The sequence below is a fragment of the Henckelia pumila genome, unplaced genomic scaffold (assembly GCF_033568475.1).
Source record: "Henckelia pumila isolate YLH828 unplaced genomic scaffold, ASM3356847v2 CTG_461:::fragment_3, whole genome shotgun sequence".
NCBI lineage: Eukaryota > Viridiplantae > Streptophyta > Magnoliopsida > Lamiales > Gesneriaceae > Henckelia > Henckelia pumila.
Genome location: NW_027331831.1, coordinates 9975116 through 10000000, shown reverse-complemented (window position 1 = coordinate 10000000; position 24885 = coordinate 9975116). Strand labels below are relative to the sequence as shown.

At 31.8% G+C, this 24885-nt stretch overlaps 3 protein-coding genes across 11 annotated transcripts; 2 read left to right on the top strand and 1 right to left on the bottom strand.

Moving 5' to 3' along the window:
• Nucleotides 1-2996: 2996 nt before the first annotated feature.
• On the top strand, nucleotides 2997-9437 carry LOC140871696 (DNA polymerase lambda). Its single transcript, XM_073274347.1, has 14 exons — nucleotides 2997-3126; nucleotides 3212-3349; nucleotides 4082-4411; nucleotides 4760-4853; nucleotides 4944-5074; nucleotides 5213-5275; nucleotides 6440-6619; nucleotides 6717-6770; nucleotides 7165-7253; nucleotides 7501-7591; nucleotides 8008-8088; nucleotides 8459-8526; nucleotides 8752-8836; nucleotides 8946-9437. Exons 1-14 carry the CDS (start codon nucleotides 3022-3024, stop codon nucleotides 9042-9044), a joined length of 1608 nt encoding a protein of 535 aa, XP_073130448.1. The 5' UTR covers nucleotides 2997-3021; the 3' UTR covers nucleotides 9045-9437.
• A 1486-nt stretch (nucleotides 9438-10923) lies between these two features.
• Nucleotides 10924-11878, top strand: LOC140872312 (protein PLASTID REDOX INSENSITIVE 2, chloroplastic-like). The gene is made up of 3 exons (XM_073275132.1): nucleotides 10924-11183; nucleotides 11264-11362; nucleotides 11532-11878. The coding sequence occupies exons 1-3, from the start codon at nucleotides 10947-10949 to the stop codon at nucleotides 11712-11714; spliced, it is 519 nt and encodes a 172-aa protein (XP_073131233.1). The 5' UTR covers nucleotides 10924-10946; the 3' UTR covers nucleotides 11715-11878.
• A 202-nt stretch (nucleotides 11879-12080) lies between these two features.
• LOC140871691 (uncharacterized) lies at nucleotides 12081-16764 on the bottom strand. Of its 9 annotated transcripts, none has more exons than XM_073274330.1 (10): nucleotides 16451-16619; nucleotides 15656-16013; nucleotides 15028-15186; nucleotides 14386-14466; nucleotides 13713-13805; nucleotides 13433-13525; nucleotides 13209-13352; nucleotides 13004-13111; nucleotides 12560-12611; nucleotides 12081-12467 (listed from the first exon to the last, which is right to left on the bottom strand). In XM_073274330.1, the coding sequence occupies exons 1-10, from the start codon at nucleotides 16504-16506 to the stop codon at nucleotides 12436-12438; spliced, it is 1176 nt and encodes a 391-aa protein (XP_073130431.1). In that variant the 5' UTR covers nucleotides 16507-16619; the 3' UTR covers nucleotides 12081-12435. The 9 variants fall into 9 exon arrangements, with proteins under 9 accessions (XP_073130431.1, XP_073130436.1, XP_073130433.1 ...); XM_073274335.1 differs by lacking the exon at nucleotides 16451-16619 and adding an exon at nucleotides 16651-16764 and having other exon boundaries at nucleotides 12082-12467; nucleotides 15656-16010; XM_073274332.1 differs by lacking the exon at nucleotides 16451-16619 and adding an exon at nucleotides 16651-16756 and having other exon boundaries at nucleotides 12082-12467.
• Between the last annotated feature and the right edge of the window lie 8121 nt (nucleotides 16765-24885).

Below are 24885 nucleotides of genomic sequence, written 5' to 3'. Positions count from 1 at the left end.
AAGGGCTCATTTATTCAAATAAATCAAGAGGTCTATAAATAGAGACTCTCTTCTTATTTCAAGGGGTGAGCTTTCATTTGCTCTATATATATTTCATTATTTTTCTGGTTTGGGTAAAGCTGATTTGACCGTCGAACACTATTCGGCATCTCTGACATTTCGATCCGTTCATGATGCAGGTGACGATCCACAACTATATTCTTAGGGTTCACACGAACGACGTTTGCAGGACTAGGACCGACAATCATACTCCCCTGAATTTCCTTCATTCAGGCAACTACTTTATTTGGCTACATTTATTTGGCTACATCAGCTTGACAACAATCAAATCGTCGCTGAAAATGATGACCCACTCGCATACCCGAAATATTTGTTGTTGCTGATTTGATGGAGTTGGGACTATGTATAGATCTCAAGGAAAGATTAAAAAATATTAATCAATAGTTAAATATATAAGCAAACTGCTCCCTGAGAAACTTAAAAGTTTCTCCTATGACTTCGTATCAATACTAATGCATAGCCTTTTGGTTGAATTAGCCAAGTAATTAAATAAAAATAATTGAATTTGAAGGTGTCAAATTCGATGTATTTTCTTCCATTATGTAAATGCGATTACATTTTTAATTCATAACCTATCATTTGGTTTTTATAAATACTTCATATAAATAGTTGGCAATATGTTATAGTCTCGTGTTATTTTATTTGATTTATATGTCAAAAACAATTACTAAAGTTCTTTGATGCGAGTTTTCTCAGTTCTATATTAGTTTCGTTCATTTATGAATTATAATATGGAGAGTTTATTTATTTACACTCCAAAAAGTGTTAATATTACTCTACTTTATAAAATTAATCAATTGCTAGACAAATTTATCTTGTTAAATACTTTTCTTATTTTATAAAATCTTGATTTATTTTTAAAAAATCTAAATATAAATGTTTTGTTACTTTGTACATTAATTGCTAAAAAACTTATTTTAAAAAAACTAAATATTTAATATTTTTAAAAATTGCCATATATATTTTTTATTTTTATCATATCAAATTAAAATATAAAATAAAAATTTATCTCGAGGTACGTAAAATTTCGGTAACTTTTATTTTTGCACAAAATATATAAAAATATTGAGATGTGTAAAATTTTGATTTTACAAAACTTTAATAATCTTACTCAACAATAAAATATATATTTATATTATATTATTTACAAACTTATAATAATGTTTTTTTTCTAAAAATTATATAAATTTTCTAATTTTTAATTAAATTTTATTTTTAACATGTTTAAATATATAAGATGTCAGTTGTTTTCCAACTAAACAAAATATATCCATTTTTGAAAAAACATTTTTTTAAAAGGCGAAACAACTTTTTATAATTTATTACTTACTGAAAAAACTACAATTCCAACAATCAAAATAGAAAAATTAAAGATTTAAAATAATTGTAACATAAAATTTATTTTAAAATATTATATATTCGATATATTTTAATTTTTTTAAAAAAAATAAAAAAATATGTTTAGTATACAAAGTGATCTAAGATCAAATCAAAATAAAATAACAAAAAAACAAATTTAAATATTTTCAAAAAATAAATTAAAATTTACGTGACAAAAAATTATCGTGTATTTTAAATTATAATAGTTAAATAATGAAGTTTTTTTTTTTTATAAACAACACATACACAATAAAAAAAACAACACATCAACTTCAAAAGTCATGATAACTTTTGAAGGGATGCGGGAGAATGTCCGTCTGTCAAATCAGAGCCCAAATCGAGCCCTTGTGTCGCAAATTCATGAGAGAGCCCAATAAGGAGCATTTTAAAATGGGCTTCATATTTGCACATCCCAAACCTGCATCTATTTCTTCGCCCCAAAATAATGAACAAAATGCTCGGACTATTTCAAAATGGAGCAAGTATTCTCTTCCATTTTGATTAAAATGATCTTTTACTCATATATTTATCGATCTGGCCCAACTGACGAGGAGATATGGGCCAACGAAACCCAAAACGAGTGCAAGCCCACTGCCATACAAGCGAGTCTACCATTTAGGGGTTATCATGGTGCGATTTGAGCGGGTTTTTCATAAAATTCAAATCGAATTGCCATTCATGATGTGGTTTGAAATATTTCTTAAATTGCGGTTTTTCTTTTAAAAATAGATATGAGGTGTCGGACGGTTTCGAGTGGTGTAACGGTTTTTTCAATAAATAATAATGTCCATCAAGTTGAAAAAAATATAAGTTATGAATGCAATAAACCAAAATATTTATGTTGATATAAAATATTAAATGAATGTCAAATGTTTTTCAAATAAAACAATATAGTCCAAATTATACAAAAATAAAATAATTATCAAAATTTGAGTCATCTAATCACATAATTCAAAGTAAATTGCTCCATCGAAAATGATATGTACGTGCATTACATTATTATTTAATTACTTTCAACTTCCAAGCAATAACAACTGCAATATTGAAAGAAACAAATGCTTAAAAATATATATTGTACTTCTCGGCAAGAAAAATAATAGTAAAAGTTGGATAAAAAAAAACAATATAGTCTAACCAATTTTGTAAAAAAACAAACGCTTTAAAAAAGTATTGCTTCAATTAATGATTTTTTATCTCATAAACACTTGATCAATTCAATTCTAAAATATGAGCAAATAATCATTAGTCAATCAAACAAACACTTGAACACAAACTAAGAATATAAAAAATATAATAATAAAGATGAACAAATAAACTCATGAGCATATATAATTTAAAAAACAAATTATTTAATTATGTGGTGCGATCGATACGATTTTTCAATAAAATTGTCACCACACCATATTATGCGGTGCGCTTTGGCTTTTTTTTTTTTTCAACCACGGTTTCGACCATAAAATTGAATATATGTGGTGTGGTTCGGTTCGGTTCGGTTCGGTTCGGTTGATTAAATTAGATCAGCCCCACTGACGTTTACGAACTCGCTGGCTGTCCTTTTCCAGTGGAGGAAGGCCAGCAGAAATGGCGCCAAAGAGGAGCAAATCTCCACCGTCTGATCCCCACGGGATGTTTTCTCAAATGATTGTCTTCCTTATCGAGACCGGAGTAAAAGCTGGTCAACTGCAGGTTGTTTGCTCGATTCATTCGCCGTTGGAAATATTGTACGTGGCAATTTGAACGAAAAATGAGGTGTTACACATGTTAATTGTAGATATGGAAGCACAAATTGGTGCAAATGGGTGCGAAAACTGAGGTTCGTTTATCCAAAAAGGTCACGCACATTTTTGCTGCGGATTTCAATTCTCTTCGCAAGAAAATCGACCAGGAAAGCTTAAACCGCTTTAAAGGAGTAAGTATGCTTTTATTTTTAAAAATTTGAGAACAGAGCTAACTGGCTCAGTTACATGATTAATTTAGTTTGTGGTTGAGTGTGGATTGTGCGTCTCAGGGGTCAATTTAGTTTAAACCTGCGCGATTTTGGTGATAGCTTAAAGATTAAGGTTTTCAATTAAAATTATCAGGTTACGATATTCTAAGATGTAATGCGAATACATGTTTAGAAATTGCTGGTATTTAACCTGTCAAATGATTGTGTGGTGTTTATTTTGTTTATATTTGCTTTATTGTGGAATATGGTAATGCTGTGTGTCTTGACTCAGCTTCGGCATTTTATGAGCCCCTTGGGAATTTTGCTGAACCAACGGCATGACTTTGAACTTTTTTATACTTGTGATATGTGTTTCATTATCACGTAACTGAATAAGGTTTGTTGGTTCTTTTGAGTCAATGCTACTGATTGTGGATATTGCTATAATGGGGCTAACAAAACCTTGCGGTTGTGTTTGGATGATGGGGTTTGTGATGCGCTTTAACCCATGGTTTTAATTACTTTGGAAGCTTTTTTTCTTATTTTCAAGTGATGAATGAAAATTGAAAGCTAAGAATTTCAAACCTATAACAAAATCTTTATGATCCAAGAATTGCATGATGATTTTTGATCTTGTGCTTTCAGGATTTGTTATTTGGATATGGAGTAGAAGATTCTATTGTGTCGTGTTATTTATGACTGAAACTTTGACAGAAAGTCGTCAACTATCAGTGGCTAGAGGACAGCTTGAGAATAGGAGAAAAAGTTCCAGAAGATTCGTACATTCTATCTGCTGGTACTGAGGGAGCTGCTATAGGCAACAATCTTGAGGAGAACCGTACAAAAGTAAATCCTTTGAGAGATTACAATCCCTCTCAACAGAAGAAGCTTAGAACATCTATCGGGTCAGAAGAAAGCAATGAAGTTTCAGAAAATGCCCATCGTCATTCTTCCAAATCGAATATTGCAAGTGGTTCACCTGGTTCCTCACGCTCTCTAAGCCCAGAAGTGACAAGTCCAACAAATTATGATCAAAGTAGAGATGTAAGATCATGACATTTTATAGGTCTGATTCTGAATTGAAGGAAATTGTGGGATGCTTCCATATTGTAGTTTTGCTATCCATGTATCTAGGGCAACACTCAGTCGCAAGTATTTAATAATATTTTCTGGTGGGCAAAATGTAATTTTTAAAGTTCATTTTTTTTTTAAAATCATTTTTTTATAAAAAAAATACTGATAAAAAATATTCTTTTTAAATATTTTCAGCCAAACAAATACCAGACTTTGCTCACGTACAAGTTATGCCATCGGTAGCACTTATACAACGTCACTGTTTGTGTGTGTACTGAGTAGTCTGTTTTGAAATGAATTGCATATTAATTTTTACAGGTCTCTAAATCCGAAGCATCATTGCTTTATGATCCTCCAGATTTGAACAGGAATATAACTGATATATTTAAGAAGCTCATTGACATTTACAGAGGTGAAAACTTGTTCTGCATATAATATGTAATATTATTTTTTGGATATAGTGAATTTAAAGGCTGAAATTGTTGTTCTATTTTAATTATAGCCTTAGGTGATGATAGGAGGTCTTTTAGCTATTACAAAGCTATCCCAGTCATTGAAAAGCTACCTTTTAGAATTGAAAGTGCAGACCAGGTCAAGCACCAACCTGGGATTGGAAAGTCATTGCAGGATCATGTAAGAAAGTAGCTACAGCATCAGGCTTTGGATTCTTTTAATTCACTATTATTTCTCCAGCCATCTTTTATCTTCATTTTATGGAACACTATTCGCGTTATATTTGGTCTTTACGTTGCTTGGTGTTGGAGGTTACAGATTCAGGAGATAGTAAACACTGGGAAGCTATCCAAGTTGGAGCACTTCGAGAAGGATGAAAAGGTGTAGTATTGTTCTTGAGGCCAATTTTTTTTTATGAAAGTACTAGTTTATCGGTAAAATGTGACGTTTTGTTGCATCCGAATTGAATGTTGAACATATGTTAGTTTTGTTTTGCCATTTTGATGCTTGATATGGATTTATTATTACGAGCGTTATGCATTTAGGCAGAGGCGGATCTATAATTAGGCAGAAGTGAATATTTTGCCCGGCTGATCTTTGGCCCAAAACATTTAAAAAGTTCAGCCTCCGACGTTAAGATTCTGTCCAGGTTAGGTTACTTAGAGTTGGTGGAAAAAGAAAAATAACTCGAAACTACACAAACATTTATGTTGTTTCTGGTTTAGAATCTAGCCTATATACTAAAAAACAACATACACATTTGTACAGTCCTGGAACTAAATAACACAAGAATCAAGATTCAAGTCACCAAGCTTCCTACTGAAATATGCTTTTTTTATGTTCATTGCTATTTTTTTTTAGTTTAGTTATAAAAGATAGGAGATGTAATGATTACTCCATTAGATTTAAAATTTTACCCACCGGATAAAACTTTCCTGGTTACTCCTAATCATTTAGGTGAATTGATGATAATTCCAAGGGGTAAAAGGTGTTAAAGAAAGACCAAAAAAATTGAAACCCTTATGATGATTTGTCCAAGTTCGTGATTTGTTCTCTGTAAATGTTCGTGAGTCTGTGCTTCTAAGGTAAGGGCCTCCTAGCACTGTCCCTGAGGTTATCCAATAAGGACTGCTAATTAAAAGCACCTGACTTGGTATATCTAGGTGAAGTTCATGGAACTATAACAAGAAGAATTTCACTAATTATTTTAATTTAATTCTGGCCTTGTGATCCTTGGATTCTTGATCTTCTTGATAAAACTAGATGATGGTTGCAGGTAATTGTTTCTTCCTCCATATTTGTCATGAAAGATTGTAACAAAGTGACGTGTAGCTCATATGGCACCAAGGTCCCTAATATGGGACGAGGTCTCGAGTTCGAGACTCAATTGTGACAATCCCCTCCCCCAACTCAAAAAATAATAATAAAAATAAAAATAAAAAATGTGTGATATAGGATATAATCATCACAAGCTGGAAGTTTGTGGTTCAATCAATAAACAAAGAGAATAAAGGTTTTATTACCATATTTTGTTAATTTTCTCAGGTTCGTACAATCAGCTTATTCGGAGAAGTATGGGGCATCGGACCTACTACGGCAAGTAAACTTTACGAGAAAGGACACAGGACCCTGGATGACTTGAGGAACGAGGATTCACTAACAAATTCCCAGATGATAGGTTTAAAATACTTTGATGACATCAAGACTAGAATTCCTCGTCATGAGGTGAGCCGTGGTGGTTGTTAATTAGATCTTGTGGTCGGTACTTTAAAATTTGCGAGACAGATTTTAATACCCTGTCTTAACCTGTAAAAAATAATAGGTTCAAGAAATGGAAAATCTTCTGCAAAAAGTTGGAGAAGAGATTTCACCTGGGGTTAGAACTTGTTTCCCTTTTTCTATATTTTTTTCCTTTAAGTTGGTGCACTTTTTAATGGGGTAAATGGAGAACCTGTCATTAGAACTTAAAATGGATAATTTATCAATTGTCTGGAATCGCTACTGGTCATTTAGATGAGATGACTACCTGTAGATCTCTGTATTCAGTGGGAAAGATGTGACAATTTAGAGATTTTTTGTTACTTCTTCTCCTGTATACAACAATCATACCTTAGTTTTACCCAATAGCTGTTCTTAAGTTTGGCTATCAGATAATTATTTGAAGCAAAGCCCTTATATACATCAACTATATGGGTTATTTACTTGTGTACTGACCCTGGTTACCAAGGGAAGAAGTGTGAAAGCACCTTTTTGATGGTAGACCACTGCAGGCAAAGATTGTCTGTGGAGGATCATATAGACGTGGGAAGGCCACTTGTGGGGATTTGGACATTATTATTACTCATCCTGATGGAAAAAGGTATGATTTTCATTTGAATACTTGTTTGCATAGTTCAGTTTCCTTTCATTTACTTTTGGCATGGGACTAAGTTGCCCAAGCTTTCTGTTGTACTTTGTTCAATAAAATATCTACTCCAGATTTTGGAGAAAGTGGAAAGCACTCTCTTTTATATTTCCATACGATTTAAAATATTGATATGATTATAGGCTACCTTGAGATCTGGAGAACTTGTTTATTAGAAAGCTGACCCTTTTCTCCTGTCCAGTCATATTGGCCTTCTTCCAAAATTTGTGAGGCGCCTCAAGGACATAAATTTCTTAAGAGAAGATCTTGTATTTAGTGTTCATAGTGAGGAGGTAATGATCAATACTTTTCCTTTGCATTTTATTGTCTATGTATTTGCCAAAGTATAGATAACAGACCGTGCCTGTTTCTCTTTTCCTTAGTACCATTATTTTTATGTGAGCAAATGAAATTTGTAATTCTAGTGAATCTCACTTTTCTTAGTTGTACCAAACAAGAGTACTTACCATTTCAATTCATATCGATGTGTAGGATATGGTTCATTTCGTCTAAACAACGAGGCTGGGCTGAAACTACGTTGTGATTTTCTCTAGTTGCATCAGCTGTTGAACTGTTTTAAAATTTGAAGATTGTTGTTGTTTTTGTTTTCATACGCCCTGCAGCTTTGAAATTGAGCTTGTGTGACTGGGTTGTTAATCTGTTATACCCTACTCATTTGACTTCCATGTTGTATGATATCTTGGCACAGGGTACTGACTCTGGAGTGGACACATATTTTGGTCTCTGCACTTATCCAGGTCGAGAGTTGCGACATCGCATAGATCTCAAGGTTCTTCCATTGTAATCCTTTTTCACGTCTTAATGCATTTACATACTCCTTTTGTCCAACTAGGGTCTCACACTTCTTAATCACAAATAACTGAATGCATTGGCCTTTCATATTGTCAATGGTCATGGCAAAGTGGATAGAGCCCCATAAAACAGGGTGAGCTAAATGTTCCGGTATGCACACAAATGGGTGTGATATACGTAACACACTGCATGAATTTTGAATAGTGTTCTTTGTTTCCTATCAAATTTTTTTTTTTTTGAATTGTGTTCCATGTGAAAGAATAGGTAATCACAGTGGTGTAGGTGCTCGACGATGTTATTACAAGGATCTTGTGAATTTGCTCTAAAGTAGCTATCCTTTCATGTAGGTATTTCCCAGAGAGATTTATGCATTTGGTTTAATAGCATGGACAGGGAATGATGTTCTCAACAGGAGGTGTGCTCATTTGTTTACAAGAAGTTATGCTAAATAATAAAAATGTGATGTTTTTCTCATTTGGAAAGTATGGTTGTATTTATCTTTTCCTTTTTTAAATGTTTCTTTTTTCTATGCACTCACTGAAGCCTGAAGGTGTATAGTGCATTTCAAAATTTTGGCCCAACTCTCCTCTTTTGTGGTCTCTCACTCTCTATTTTGAATCCCTTGGTTTTTTTAATCCAGGCTGAGATTATTGGCGGAAACAAAGGGATTCAGACTTGATGACACTGGTCTGTTTCCAGCGACTCAAAGTTCAGGTGGCAAACGGGTATGAACTAGATAAACTGTAGGTGTAGCTGGGTGGTGCCGTAGCTCCATCTTTTACAATTCGTTCGGGCATTTTTACTATACACATTCTGATACGAAATCCCCTGCAGGGGAGCAAAGGTAGTGCAAGCTTAAAGTTTGCAACTGAAAAACAGGTGTTTGATTTCCTTGAATTCCCATGGCTCGAACCCAACCAAAGGAATCTATGAGAAGTAGATAGCCTGATGTTGAAGCTTAACACAATCCACGGACCATATCCAAGCTGTAGTGCTGCTGCTCTTTTAACTTTTTTGGTGCGTCTTTGGAACCAAGTGGATGTACATGTAAATTATGCAAGACCAAGTAGCCTCGAGTCCAACCAAACGTTAGTGTAATTACGTGACTGCATACATGAACGTGAATTTCATGTTCTTGGCCTTTTGGACATCAGGCTTCTCGAGGGGACTAATATATGGCACATGTTTTTCTATTATAAAAAATTGTGTCTATATAGGTTTAGATCGACTTGGAACTAAAAGAAGATCGAATCATACCTTCTTCCATCTCAATTCTTAGAGCAAATACAAGGGGCGAGGAAGCCCAACTTTCTAGGCCCAATTCCTCACTCCTTCAAGAGGCAAGGATTTCGCACGCGAATGTATGACACATGTTTTTCTATTATAAAAATTGTGTCTATATAGGTAAAATTGCGTGTCTATATAGGTTTAGATCGACTTGGAACTAAAAGAAGATCAAATCATACTTGTTTTCATTGCAATTCTTAGAGCAAATACAAGGGGCGAGGAAGCCCAACTTTCTCGGCCCAATTCCTCTCGTTCAAGAGGCAAGGATCTGCATGCGGATGTTATATGTGTGCGAGGATGTGATGGGCTCCACGCATAGATCTTTTGTGCTATGAAGCCACTAATCTTTTTTTATTATTGTTTTTATTTTGTAAAAGAAAAAAAGAAAAAAGAAGGGTTGAGATTATTGAATGTTTGAAATCAATGGTTTCATCTCAACTATTCTTTAATTTTTTAAAAATTATTTTTATAAAAATAAATTTTAAAAAAATAAATAATAATAATAATAATAATAATAATCAGTATTATAAAATCATGTGTGTTTTTAACTTTTTATGTGTCTTTTTTTTATTTGTGTATTTAGTATAAAATACAAAATGATTTTTACGTGCTTTTTTTGTGTTTTTTTTTCCAGACTTATGTTATGCTTTTAAAATTATGTGTAATTTTAAAATTTAATAATGTGTATTATAAATTTGTTATATTTATGTGTATTTTATTATTTTTTTAAAAAAATAATTGAATAGAATTTTAAAAATAATATTTCAACATAATCAATGCAACATCACTACACTCTCGTAGAAAAATACAATGAAATTTTCAACGCAAAGTCATCATGCGATCAATTTATCAGCTTCACTACACCAACTCCTCACATTGTGCATGTCTTAGCTTATACTTCATCCGTTTCGATTAAATAGGTCACATTTTTTCTTTAGTTTGTCATAAATATATAGACATACATCATATTTAGTAATAGTTTTTTACACTCCTTTTCTAATATACTCTTATTAACTATATCTTGGAAATTGTGCAACTATTTTTTGAATGCATTAAACAAGGATAAAATAGAAATTTTATACATAATTTGGTTTCCCCAAATATTTTTTTAAAATCTAGGTGAAAAAAAAGAAAAACTATATAATCGGTTTCTTTTAACCTCTTTTTTATTTATTATCCAATATGTATTTTATTAATTACTAATTTATCCGTGAAATGAGTAGTTTCGTATTTACAATGAAAAATAATATTTTTTAGACATAAAAAGTAACTTTTTTTCTTTAATCAATTGGATTGGAGATCTATCTTATAAAATTAATTGATAGATCGTCTCATAGGAATTATTTATTTATTTTTTAATTAATGTATACTCCCTCGTGTATAAATATCAGCTCCATTTCTTTATTCCTTCTTTTCTCGAAAATATATGTCGAAAACATTAATGGGCCAGAAGCCCAAAATTTCACGGGCTTAATCCAAAAAGAAAATGAAGCCCCTTTATAAAAGCTTCACAAAAATAGATTACCGAAACTGAGACGCACGATAGACATGGCTTCCTCCATATCTACTGCAACATCAATCCTTCACAATTCTTCTTCTTCTTCTTATGCTTCTTCAAATATTGTTCCCTCGAATCCAATTCCCTCTTTTCTAAGTAAACCCAAGAGTACTCCTCTCCTTCATGTTCATTCTTCTGTAATTGGTTTCAAAAGAAGGGACAACTTCATTTGCCGGGCCGAGAAGGAGTACAAGTTCCCAGACCCCATCCCAGAATTTGCTGATTCTGTACAGCTTTTCTTCTTACTCTTGTGCTTGAAATGACTGTTTTCAGTTTGCTTATAATAAAGGATATGTTTTGGTCTCAGGAGACCGAGAAGTTCAGGACTCATTTGATTAAGAAGCTATCCAAGAAAGAAGATATGTTCGGGGATTCAGTGGAAGAAGTTGTCGGAATCTGTACTCAGGTATTTCTTTCGCTGTTTCCTACGTTTTTTTGGATTATTGTGATGTTTCTCTTTATTAGCTGAATGTGTAGACATGGTGTTTGCCAAAATGCTGAAATAAATGTACTGATGCTTTTATCTTTCCTTCTTCAACATTCATTCATACTAAAACCCCAAGATTTTTGAACAGATACTCAGTGATTTCTTGCACTCAGAATACGGTGGTCCAGGAACTCTATTGGTGATTCCTTTCATCGACATGGCCGACACTTTGAATGAGAGAGGTTTACCTGGAGGACCTCAGGCCGCTCGAGCCGCCGTAAAATGGGCTCAAGATCACGTCGACGAGGATTGGAAAGAGTGGACTACATGATACAATCTTTGTATACTTTGCAGAATCTGGTGAGGAGTTGAGAGTTGTTTCTGCCATTTGGATCCTATTCGTATTTGTTCTTCAAAGGATGTTTTTGGTAAAGAAAAAATAAAATTCAAGATTCAATCGCCAAAATACTGAACATGGTTCGATTGAAACAAACATCTTAAAAGCGCACAAGATAAATCTCAAATTTATTCTGAATTTAATTTGGGATTTTTTCAGTACAATCTTCAGGTGACTTTGTGTACTAAAGTTATTTTAGTTAAAAAAATGTTTAAATAAATTAATAAAGAATGACAAATATTTTTGTTTTTATTTTTATTTTTTAATAAAAAGAAGCAGAAATAGAAACCCCAGAAATCAGAAATTCTAAATTCTAAAAAAATTTCTCTTAAAACAGCTTTGTAGCCAAACAACACACATTTTTAGAAGAAAACTCATAGCAGAGAAAGAAATAGAATTCACAAACACATTTGAATAATCAACATCAGCACGTCAAGAAAATAAAAACCATTCAAATTCGGTCATCTTGGCATCTCATATTTCATAGTCTCCTCGTCTTGAGACTCAACCAACTCAACCATCAAAATCAATCCACCTTTTTGCTACGATCTATAAAGCGAACTCAAACGTGCAGTATCGTCCGGTGATTCGTTAGTATGATCTAATCGACATAAAAAAATAAAACCTCAAAATAGAAAGCCAACGTTCTTCCTAGCTATTTATCAATCTCCTCTTGAATTTGTCCCTCTGCAAGTGGTGTATGTAGAGATTTAACAAATATAATGTGACTATAATGACTGAATAAAGTTTGCATTCATAGAATGAGAGACTTCTCTTACCAGCAAGTTCAACAGCCAAGTTAGCCTGAGCATCGGCCTCTGAGTTCAAGTCCTTTTGGAAGATAAAAAAAACGCATGTTAATGTACATATTAGCTTCCCCTTACAGAGAATGTTAACATTTTGGTATATATTTTAGTCAATGCAGATGTAGTCGCAGTTTTTGGGGGATGTCGTGTAATTGGGTACACAACCATAAGAGAGTTGTAATTTTTCCAGAAAAAATAATGAGGCAAAAGACGATAGTTCAGATAAACAGAGGCGTTCTATGGAGGACTGATCAAGACAGGCATATATGATATATTACTTTTGAGTTACTGGGGGCAGACCAAAAACATCGAGGCGAAGAGTGAATTTTTATTATTAAGGGAGTGAATACGATTTAGTCGCCCCCGTGAGTGACATTTTATGGGCACAAAGTTTCGGTAACGAGATGACTTACTTACCCTCAGAACATGAATGATTTGGAAGGAAAGAAACCTATCCTTCAATTTCTTTGCTTCTTCAAACAAGCAGGAGATGCTTTGGTTTTTAACCTTCCATAGACCCTTGACCTGTTAAAGAAACCATTGTTTCATGTGCAGCATTAACAAAGGGAATAAGCCATTAACATCACCAGACATGGATATAACCAAAAGAGGACCTGCATACCTGCATGCAAACAAGTTTGGAATCCCCTCGGACTTTAACACTTGTAAAGCCTTTTCCTAGTGCATATTTCATCCCTAATATAAAGGCACGATATTCTGCAGAATTATTGGTGGCTACACCTAAGCCTTCACGCAATCGACAAATCTAAGATGTGAAAAATGTCAGATATAGTTCTGACAGTAGCAAAAAAAGATGCAAATATTTCAAAAACTAGCTAAGCTCACCAAACTTCCATCATCCGACCGCAGTACAGCTCCAGCCCCCGCTTGGCCAGGATTTCCTTTCGAAGCACCGTCAAATTCAAGAGTACAAGATTGCTGTCAGGGATTACAAAGTCAGATATTTATTGCATGGAATGGGGTTTAGCAAAATTTTGCCTTAGCCATAGATTCAGAGACATGTGATAGTTTCAATACGTGGGCTGGCTTCACACAAATATTTCCGCCTTTTACCTAGTAAAAAAAAAGATATTTGTAACAATCAGCACAATCAAGAGCCACTCACACAAACGGATTGATTCTGGTCGCCTCCATTAGAATCTAACTTGAAATGCTTTTGTAAGGCATCATTTGAGGTCAATGTTGAACCTGCAACCTCCTGAAATATATGATATGCCATTAATAAAATATGCCCACTTTATTAATCCAAACACAGTCTTCTTTATTATAAACACAAACAGTTCAAAATCATGGTGCGTTTATTTTGACTTTGATGAGTCTTCAAACAAATAGAACAAATTGCACGGGGTCGACAACAAAAACACAAAATAAGATCTCAGAACTTCATAAAATGTAAAGATATTTTACAGAACATCAATCTCCTAACTCAACTTCCCAGTCATTTGATTTGGCATTCTAAATAATGAGGAATGGAAAAAGAATAATAGCCAATAAATTTCTCCATATTGTTCGTGTCAGGAGCCATTTGCAAATATTCACTTGTTGCACGCCATATTTAAATGGATTGACATGATGTTTTCTCCCATTCATCGCACAGTTTTTCACTCATTGTCTCATCAATGGGAATTTATGGTTCATAAAGTTCAAGGAGACAGTCTTCATATTTTACATACCTCATTAGTGATTACACCATAAATTATTTTGTAGTATATAAGAAACTATGCTGCAGGAAGTTAGTTCATTGACCAAAAATTGAAATCGAAAATATCAAATCTCACCCCATAATCCGACCATAAAGCTTCTTGTGGCCTCTTCTTCGTCCCGGGATCACTAGATGTTTCACCTCTTGAAGAAGAAAGCTGCCACGAAAATTGGGTTCTTCTAACTCAACAAATTTTTTTTTTGTTACTACAATCAGAGAAATTATTGCTGCTATACACATCGAGGATGCATAGCATGTAAAAGGTTGCTGGCTTGTCTCACAACGTAATTATAGAAAAAAATTGCTAGAATTGAATTTCTTATTATTGAATCCACCTTCAGCTTCAGGAAAAGAATATGACTTTTTTTAAAGAAGACCCAGCAATATAGATAAGTGAACCAAAAAAGTTTATATACAATTTATAGCTAGGTATTATTTATAATCAGGGAGGAGATTTATTTTCCTTCAACCTGGAATATTATAACTTTCCATTACCGAACTGGCCAACTTATTTAAGCACCATTACAGCTGTGAGAAGGAACATCGCATGACAGCACTATATGGACCATAAAACCAAATATGACCCAGAATGGATAAAATAAAAATTCAACCACATGCTAGAACCATTTTCACACCTTTCGGTCGATGAGCGAGTACACGATAATTGGATAAAGTAATCTAAATAAAATTTATAACAAATATGTGCAGATCATCTAACCTGAGGAGCGCACTGAACAAGGGTGCCAAAAAGATCTTGAGTAAGATCAGAAGCTCTGATGGAATAAAGAGCATTTTTAAGCCCACAAGAGAGAAGATACTTCTCTGTGTCCTTGGGCATGGAGTGGCCTTTGTACACACTAACAGGTGGATCACATATCTACCAGAAAAATAATAAGAAAAAGAGGCTAGTCAGTTTATTAGTTCACATTACATAATACAGTATTAGTTTTGTCATAGAATTGGTACGGAAACGAGTGATATGTATGAGATTAATTGTATCATTCCATAACATTTGGAATATCCGATTCACGATAGACATTTGAACAAACAAGACATATTGACCTATTTTGAGTTTACATTCTAGTTTTAGCCAATCAGATGAATTTTAGCAGGGAGAATGAAATCTATACAGCCATAATCATGAAAGTTATTAAACAACATTAAGGGGAAAGGAAGGGAATCAAAAGAAAAGGAGGAAGTAACCATTTGGGAACTACTTGACTTAGAAAATTAGATGTGAGGAACTTGAAACATCTGAATGCCTGAATCAACAAAGATCATATGGTCCTACTGAAAGGATACTAAACGAAATTTTCACATCATATATACAGGGAACAAGTGATTACGGAAGTTCCAACTTGAGCCTGACAATCACTTAGGCTTTTGTAGACGCCCACAAGATCGCCTTTACGAACTACAAAAAATGCTTCCTTGTCGTCCTTCATTCGCGGTTTACGAACAACTTTTCGCTTACGAGAATTGCCTTCGCCGGCCTCTTTTGTCGTATAGGACTGAACCCTAACTGCTGTCAACAGCAATTCCAGTTTTCTTGTTCTAAAACCTGAATATGGGAAGAATGTTTTCTGTGATGGAGAAATATATCCGAAACATGGGGTCTTCTTTATAAAACAGCCAGCTAAGGTCGAGTATGCACGAAACAAACAGACCATCACAGAGTTCCCTCCCTCCAACTTCCTAGATCTTCTGAAATAAATAAAATATTATTACACAATTAAGAAATACATACAATGAACGAATAAAAAAACACAGCCTCGTTCTCGGACTAAGCAGAACTGCACTCTTGTGGAACAGCTGGAACTCGGCAACATGACCTTGTTTCTAGAATCCTTTAGTATATGATCTCAAACGGGACAAAAACATATATATAAAAGTTCGTGTACCTAAAGGATTCTAAAAGTTCTCAATCCATAAAACTATTCAGGATTTACCCACTTCATCAATGAATCTTTTCACTCATTTCGACCCATTTTGTCCACAAACTTCCAAACTACAATACTATAGACTATCTGAATTTTTCTCCTTCGGTAGACTGAAAAAATAAAAAAGGAGAGCATAAAAGGCACTTTCAGCAATACATGAAGTCAACAATTCCTATAATCCAAGCAAATATTTTCATATACCTCATTCCAACAAAAATAAGAAACCGTTGGATAACTCCGAAATGATTAAAACCCATTGTCAAAAACAATAAAAGAAGGAAAATACACCGCTAAAATCAGCAGAAAACACAGAATCGACACAATACAGAAAAGACTACATTTAAAATATAGAACCCAAATGAGCGATCAACTATACTTTGAGGCAGAATTTATGACAATACAGGTAAATTATCGATGCAGCTCCAATGAACAGCAAAGACCTTGCTCAATCTAGTGTTCGCTGTGGGGGTGGGAAGGGGGTAGGCTTCCCCGGTGGGTGGGTGGGTGCGTGTTGGGATGGGGATGGGGATGGGGATGGGGATTTGTGGACTTGAATTGGGCTCCGAGTTCTATATTTGCTTATGGGCTTTTAAATTAGATCTTTAGACATATCTGTCTCTTCGAATTACCCAATAGGCCCAATTAGTCATGGAGAGCTCAAGTTTAGGAAACCCGTAATTCTTTGCGAAAGTATTATATATAGTATATACTATACTAGTTATAAAAAATTAAAGGTGTAAATGAACGAGCCGAATTTGATTGAAAATTTTAAAGTTTTAAGTCAGCTCGAAATTGATATTCTTAAGTTTGAACCTGATTTCAAGTTCGAAAATTTTTAGAATTTTTAGTTCGAGTTTGATCAGTTCACGAGCTATTCAAATTATTGCTTGAAAATAAATATTCAGAAGGCTCGAAATGATCTATTTATTCAATATATATTTATCTATATCAATAACATATTGAGATTCGCTAACTATCAAATAATATAATTTGAGTTTGACTTCGACTAAAAAAAATACGAACATATTCAATTTCAACTCAAATTCAGTATTTTTCAAGCGGTTTCGATTCATTTACCTTCATGCAAACTTAGGCAATTCATAATTATGATGCTAGTTTAATATATATATAAAATAATATTTCATTATTAAACGGTTTAAACCATAGAAAAATATTGTTAATTGATGTACATGTCAGATAAAAAAAGCAGACGTGGAGTAGAAAATCACTACTCATAGTCTCATCATGAATGCTTAAAAAAGTGCCCAAGAGGCACTTTGGTTGGAAATAATGAAATTCATATTTTCCTCTTAATAGAAGTTGCCATTTTCAACCAGAAGAAGAAGAAGTGGTGGTGCCCAAGTGGCGGCATTATCTATTTAGGATGAAGAAAATTCTTATAATTTTTTAGGGATTGAAGAGAAAATTGGCTTTAGATATTTTTTTTTTAAGTGATCCAAATAAAAGATTTGTCTCATTAAATTGACCCGTGAGATCATTTTATAAGAGCTTTTGTGATAAAAATCAAGTTAATGTAAAAAAAAATTATTTATTTACATGTAGCATTTCATTATTTGTTGTATTTTACTATTATATACATCTTTCAAGTAAATTTGACAAATTGGGGGTCCTAAATCAAATTGACTTTCGAATGAATGTCATTTTCTATTGTTTTAATCAAGATTTATATAATAATTAATATGGTGGTCATTATGTTTTTTGAATACACATATATATATATATATATATATATATATATATATATATATATATATATATATATATATTAATGATGGTCGTTATCAATGGTAGGAAACACTATAGACTTTGTGCCATAAAACACTCTCCTCCATTTGTGATTGTTTTTATGTCAACACCCAATAAATTAAAATTTTGTCCGAAATAAGTGCTAACGACCTTAGTTTCTCTTAAATGTTTGGGGTTGAGGAGTATGAAAATGGAGACACTAAATTAGTTTAAAAGAAATCGGGGGATATTCTAAACATTGAAAGAAGATTTGGGTCTTTCAACTTTAACTTATGTCTTTTTTCTTTCTTGTTATGTTTTGTTTATATTTTTTTTCCTGTTAGTCTTATTTTATCGAAATGTTGATATAATCATGAGAAATACATGTTCAATGTCGCGTTGGTATTCAAACAAGATAAGATCAAAAGCCGTAAATGATACAACTAACAAAATCATTAATACCTAATTTTCACTACTTAGAAGATTAAAACTTTAAACGGGCCAACTTTGAAGCAAATTCTTCTTTGTAAGGTATGATTAATAATAAATTAATTAATTGACACTTCAGGAAGAGTCTGAGAGTTACGACAACTTTGTGCCCGAACAGAAAATTGAAACTTCAGCTGCCTAACATATGATTAGTGAAAATATATAATTATAATAACAATAACAATAAATTAATAATTATTAATTTTTTTGGTATAATTTTCAGACACTAATTTACATTAAACGTGGGTATCTTAATATGCGGTTTAAGAAAAAGACATTAATTTTGGGCGTCTCATAAAAAGTTGTGTCTTGTCTATATATAGACCTTTGGCAGAACAAGTAAATATATAATTTTATTATTCAATGAATAATTAATTATAATCGTACTTATCATGGATCAAATTAAACGAAAAGCTGGCATTTCATTTGCATCATGCATGTCTATTTGTAATTAAATACCATTTGTTATTAATTTTATGATTAGTTTATAATTAATAATAGGTTTTAAAGTAATATCACACCAGCATATCTTTTGGTGGCTTTTTATGTTGTAACTTGTAAGTACCTTTCACCTTTAATATCGATATGATAAATATAATATAATACTAGAGTCTCTATGTATTTATAAAAAAAAATTTATGCTAAATTTGCATATTATTTTTGGACTAACTTGACAAATTAAATATTTAAAATTTTACGTTAAGATAAAATAATATTTAATATTTAAATTATTATAAATGTGATAATTATAAATAAATTACAATTAAGTTAGTTACTCTTTAACATTATTAATATGTATATATAATTAGAATTTTAATTTAGGCTCATTGCACCAAAATTATTGAAAATTAGTTAGTATTTGGTGTAAATTTTTAATTAGATAGTGAGATTTTAAGATATTAAATATTTTGATAATTGGAATGATTATTTTCTTAAGCTAACTACGAATTGATTAATAATTTCTAATCACAACTTTGTAAATACATGAGATAGAATATAAGAATGATAAATTTGACATACGAATGATAAATTTGTGACACAAATTATTGTAAATCACAAATACCTGTTAATATTAAAAATATTAGAAAAATCAAAGTTAATTTGTATGTGAGTAGTGAGTACTGCTACTTTTAATTAAGATCCATGGATTAAAATCTTCCCCATTAATCGTATCGGTGGAATTAAATGGTACGACCAAGTAAATTAATAATTCTACACTTCCAGAAATTATACTAATAAACAATCTTGGCGTGCGATTTAGGGGTTAAAAAAATTACGATTAGACACTAGCTAATCATTAATTAAAATAATATTCTAAAACGAATGCATTGCATGCTATGGGACAAAATACACGGGGCCTATCAATTTTATCGAGAGAGCCCAAGAAAAAGACATATACACATATATAATATATCGATCCATGCATACACAAATATATATATATATATATATATATATATATATATATATATACATCAAGCACAACCCCATATCCCATCCTCAGATCCGCAAAACAATCAGCCTCTCATCAGGATGTTGACAAAAATTATTTCCTTAAATAATTTCCAATTTTACTTTAAATTCTTTGTTTTTTCAGTTGCGCGATAAATTTGTTACGATTGAGTTTCGAATTCGAAATCCAATTTAAAATATTGAGTGAATTACAAGTTATTGACAATTGGCATCACGTTTTTTCAGTAACTATGTATGATAAATAATAATAACTAGTGAAAAGTGCATACGTATTGTGTATGTAAAAGAGAAAATTTTTATATGCATTTTTTTCAAGTAAAATATGAAGTGAATGTGAGGTTTTTAGTAAAAATATTAATAAGAAAGGATGATTATGAAATAAGATATGTTGGTATCCTCGATAAACTCCGATCCGCTCCTTTGTATAATAGAATAGACGACGACCAGGGGCGGATCCAAGACTCCATGTTCTGGGGGGCCGTGCTCGCATATAAAATGACAAAAATAATTATTATATGTTTCTATAATTTTCAGTAACATGAATACAATTTTTAAAAAAATAAATATATATAATATCAAAAGTTAACATTAATTTTTTTCCCAAAAGAGGAAAGCCAAATATTTTGTAAAAGATATTTTTGATTATATATCAAAATCTATCGTAGTACATATCAGAGTTTGTTGTCTTTTTATATTTTATAATTATTTTTTTCATCTATAAGTTTATAACAAAAGAAACATGCTAAGCGAGAGTCACAATCTCAATTCACAGATATGTTTCATTCTATATGTTATCAAATATTAAAAATAAAAAAAATAATATGTAATCTTTCGTTTATAATTAAGCTTTTATTGTATTTTTTTAAATTTTGCAAGCACAACTGCACAAGTGGACACGACTTTATTTTTTGTCTAAGTCGATGAGTAAGTTTTCCAATTAGAAAAAAACTATTTCAACTTACAAATAATTAATTTATAAGATTCAAAATCAAGACGATAGATATAAGAAAATAAAACACATCATAGAACAAATACAAAAACATAACGAAATAGATTAGAGAAGTTATGAAACAAAATGAAAAAAAAAAAAAAAAAAACATATCCAAATTTGATGTTAAGAAAATTCAAAAAATTTACCGAACTTTGGTTTAAAAAAATGAAATTATCAGCTACCAAAAAATCCCAAAATATCAAACCTTAAAATCACTTCAAATTACTAAAAAAACGAGCAAGATATTTATTGAAGCCGATTTAAATAAAAAATTAAAAAATCAACGGTATTTTAATTTTTTAAATAAATCATGATAAAAATTAAATAATAAAAAAATAAAAAAGTTGTAATATAGTTTTAAATAAAAAGTTCTAAGTTTTCAAAAAAAAAAATGACCAAAGAATATATATACAATAACCGAAAAAATACATACTTATACTAATAAAATTTTCAAAAATTTTCGGGGGGACCGTGCCCCTCTCGCCCTACAGTAAATCCGCCCCTGACGATGATGATAATAAATAAATAGACAATGTTTTTGGTTGAAAAATGAGCGTACGGTATGATCCCTACTTTTCGTTGAGAATTTTAAATCGACTGATGATTGTTCGTGTTTTTATAAAGCAAAAAATTTTAATTTTTCATAATTCTAAATCTCCATATAACTGTCCTTTAATTAAGAAAATTAACAAGCTGTTATTTGCACATAAGTCAAGCGGAGCCATGTGCAATTACTGTCATTTATTTAATGTAATAAATTCAGCCCAAGAAAAATTCGCCAAAGCTAGATTTGCCTTTGACTGTATGTCATTCATTGCTTCTTCTCAATTGATCCAAACTAAAAATACTCAATTATTGGTTTGAAAAAACCACACCCTAATTTATAAATGATTTTTTAATCTGTGTCGAGAAAATAAATAAATTTACGTATTCGAAATGAACGAAGTATTTGATTTTGATTACGTAAACTTTAATTTTAATTTTCATAATATTTTAAAATAATTTATTTTAATTTTCATAATATTTTAAAATAATTTATTTTCATTTTCATAATATTTTAAAATAATTTATTTTAGAATTATATATATAAATGGGGGTTTGCATTTAATTGACATGACAAGTATGTGTGAGCAGTCGACCCACCCATGGTATTAATTAATTAAATGGGGATATACACACAGACACTGACACACACACACATATATATAATGTGTATGTATACGTGTACATATACCATTGGGAATTATGAAGACAGCACATGACTGATAAATACATTAATTCCATAATGTCCCACCCGAGGGAGCAGTTTCCTTGGTATCCTTGTTTGAGATATCCTAAACAAAAATTGATTTTAATGAGAATTATGATGGAGGCTATAATATATTTCAAATATACATTAAAAAATATATAAAGATTCAAACATTAAAAAAAAAATTCGAATTTCTATTGAACCATGCCACTGCCACTGCCACTTTTGTTTACTATATATATTAAATGTATGGGGCTTCCATTTGAGTTGTATGATCGTCCCTTTGTTTCAACTTGAGTTGTTGGTGGGAAGGGCACCATTACGAATGCATTCACGAATTCAGTAGTATGTCACACAGGTTTGTTCAGTACGATTTATTTGAATGGAATTGTTTATAGGCTATTGCGTTAGTCCAGAGTTTATCCAGTGTGCATCGAAAAGTAGCGACTGCGGGTTTCTATGTTATAAATTTTTTTTTTAGTATTTTAGGGTTAAAAATTAAATATGACTTCATCAATTGGAAATTAATTATATTAGTATAAGAGTCTCCACTTTAATGAAAATAAACAGATGTATGTTTTTCATTTATCGAAATTATTCTATTTAATTGTCAAAACTATTAATTTGTCCATCTTGCTTCTTACTCCACCTGAAAAAAGTAAACACGTTAACTTGGTGTTCAAAATATTCGTAAATATTTATATTCATTCTAAACTTTTTATTACTATATATATATATATATATATATATATATGCACGCACATGTAAGTAATCATAACGTTTACTTCGAGATTTTGTTTGGTTATAATATGGTCAAATAGAAGCTAATCTTGGAGAAATACTAGGGTGTAATACATACTACAAATTAAAATATACAGATTTATATATATATTTCTATCATATATAGACACATTTGTGTCTCTCTAAAATACAAACCAATATTTGATATTCGATACTTGATATTTTTGGGATGTAATAGTTGCCATGAAAGAAACACAATAGACATGTGACGTACACTTCTACTACATAATACAAAATATTGGAGATATACAGCATATATAACTACCAAATATAATTTTTGGCACAATAGTTTACATTTGATGTAATCATATGATTAATTATAGAAAATTATATTTTGTAAAATAAATTACAAGCTCATAACTTTGCAATTATTTTAGCAGCATCCTAAGCTTGGATTGGATGATCCAAATTAGCCATTCCATCAAACATAAAAAGAAACATTATCCAATGTGTTGGAAGGAAGGTAGAGGATTATGTTTTTTTTATTATCCTAAAAGTTAATTATGTGTCCCCTTTTATAAACTATTCACAACTTGATTTGAGTTGAATTAGTCAAATCATGTCCACGCTCCACTTAAAGTTGATTTAATCAATTAAATTTGGATTTATTCAACTTTTACAGATCAAGGCCTGTATTATGTTTATTTAAAAGATAAATATTGCTTCAAATTTATAAAACTATGCAAAACATAATTATTTTTAAAAATTAAGCATCAATTACATTTAAAGAGCAATTTAATTCACTATTATCGATGATAGTTTAAAATTCGTTAATTTTGTCTGCTTTAAGAATTTTAATGCAAACTTTTCTGGGGTTTGTAATAGCACAACCAACATTTAAAATTTGGGACACGAAATGATCTAAAGAATAAAGATAATGAGATCAAAAGGAATATTTCTAGCTATCGAGTGTTTGTCTACTTAAGGCAATAATACTAGGTTATTGTCAATTTTAATGGTTCACATATACATCACACTCACATTGGACAACCTAATTTCTCTAGCACCAACAATTAAATATATCCTCATGTGATTCCTGCCCAACGTCATTATCGACAAATTATAGAAACACAAAAAACTTCTAATCGTCTAATGCACATACATGTCAATTTTGTTAGACTTCTATCAGAAAAAGTATTATTTTTTATACCAAAAGTTTAACCATTCGCTCCAGAATCCAGATATAGATACATGCATGAAACCGTAGGAGACCTAGTCTTATATATGGAAAATATTATTGGATTATTGAATTAGGGACACATACCATATATAGAAGTGATACCATGCAACTAGCAGATAAATGGATCGGAGTTCGGAGACATTGCTCAGAGGCTGTGCGCCTAACCGTGCCCCAAACTAAGTGCATATGGTAGCCAAATATATAGCAAAACAAGAAATATTGTGTCACCACACTAACGGTCTAAAGAGGTAACCTCCAAATACAACCATGGAAGAGTCGTAACAACGACGATTGAGTCGGGTGGCCACAAAAGATATGGAGTACTCCACGATCGCAGAGCTCTACGGTCGATCAAGAACGTACTAGGGGTCGATATATCCTCAAGTGCCTAAAACCAAGTCTAGCAATAATCCCCAAGATACATCATTGGACGTCCTATAATACGTGCAATTTCCGACACCCTAGATATGAAAACTTAGTTTAAGAAAAAACCAACATCGCCCATATAACCTTAAGGTGGTGTATGCACATCGATCATGAAACTAATTGGCTTAATTAACTTGGTTCATGAACTCGGAATACCTAGGACGTTCGATCGAGTCATGTACCGGCCGGATTCTGATCACTAGAAACTTGGAGTACTACAGCATCACAAATGCCAATCCAGAATTATATATATATATGCACATGATCACCTGCATGCATTT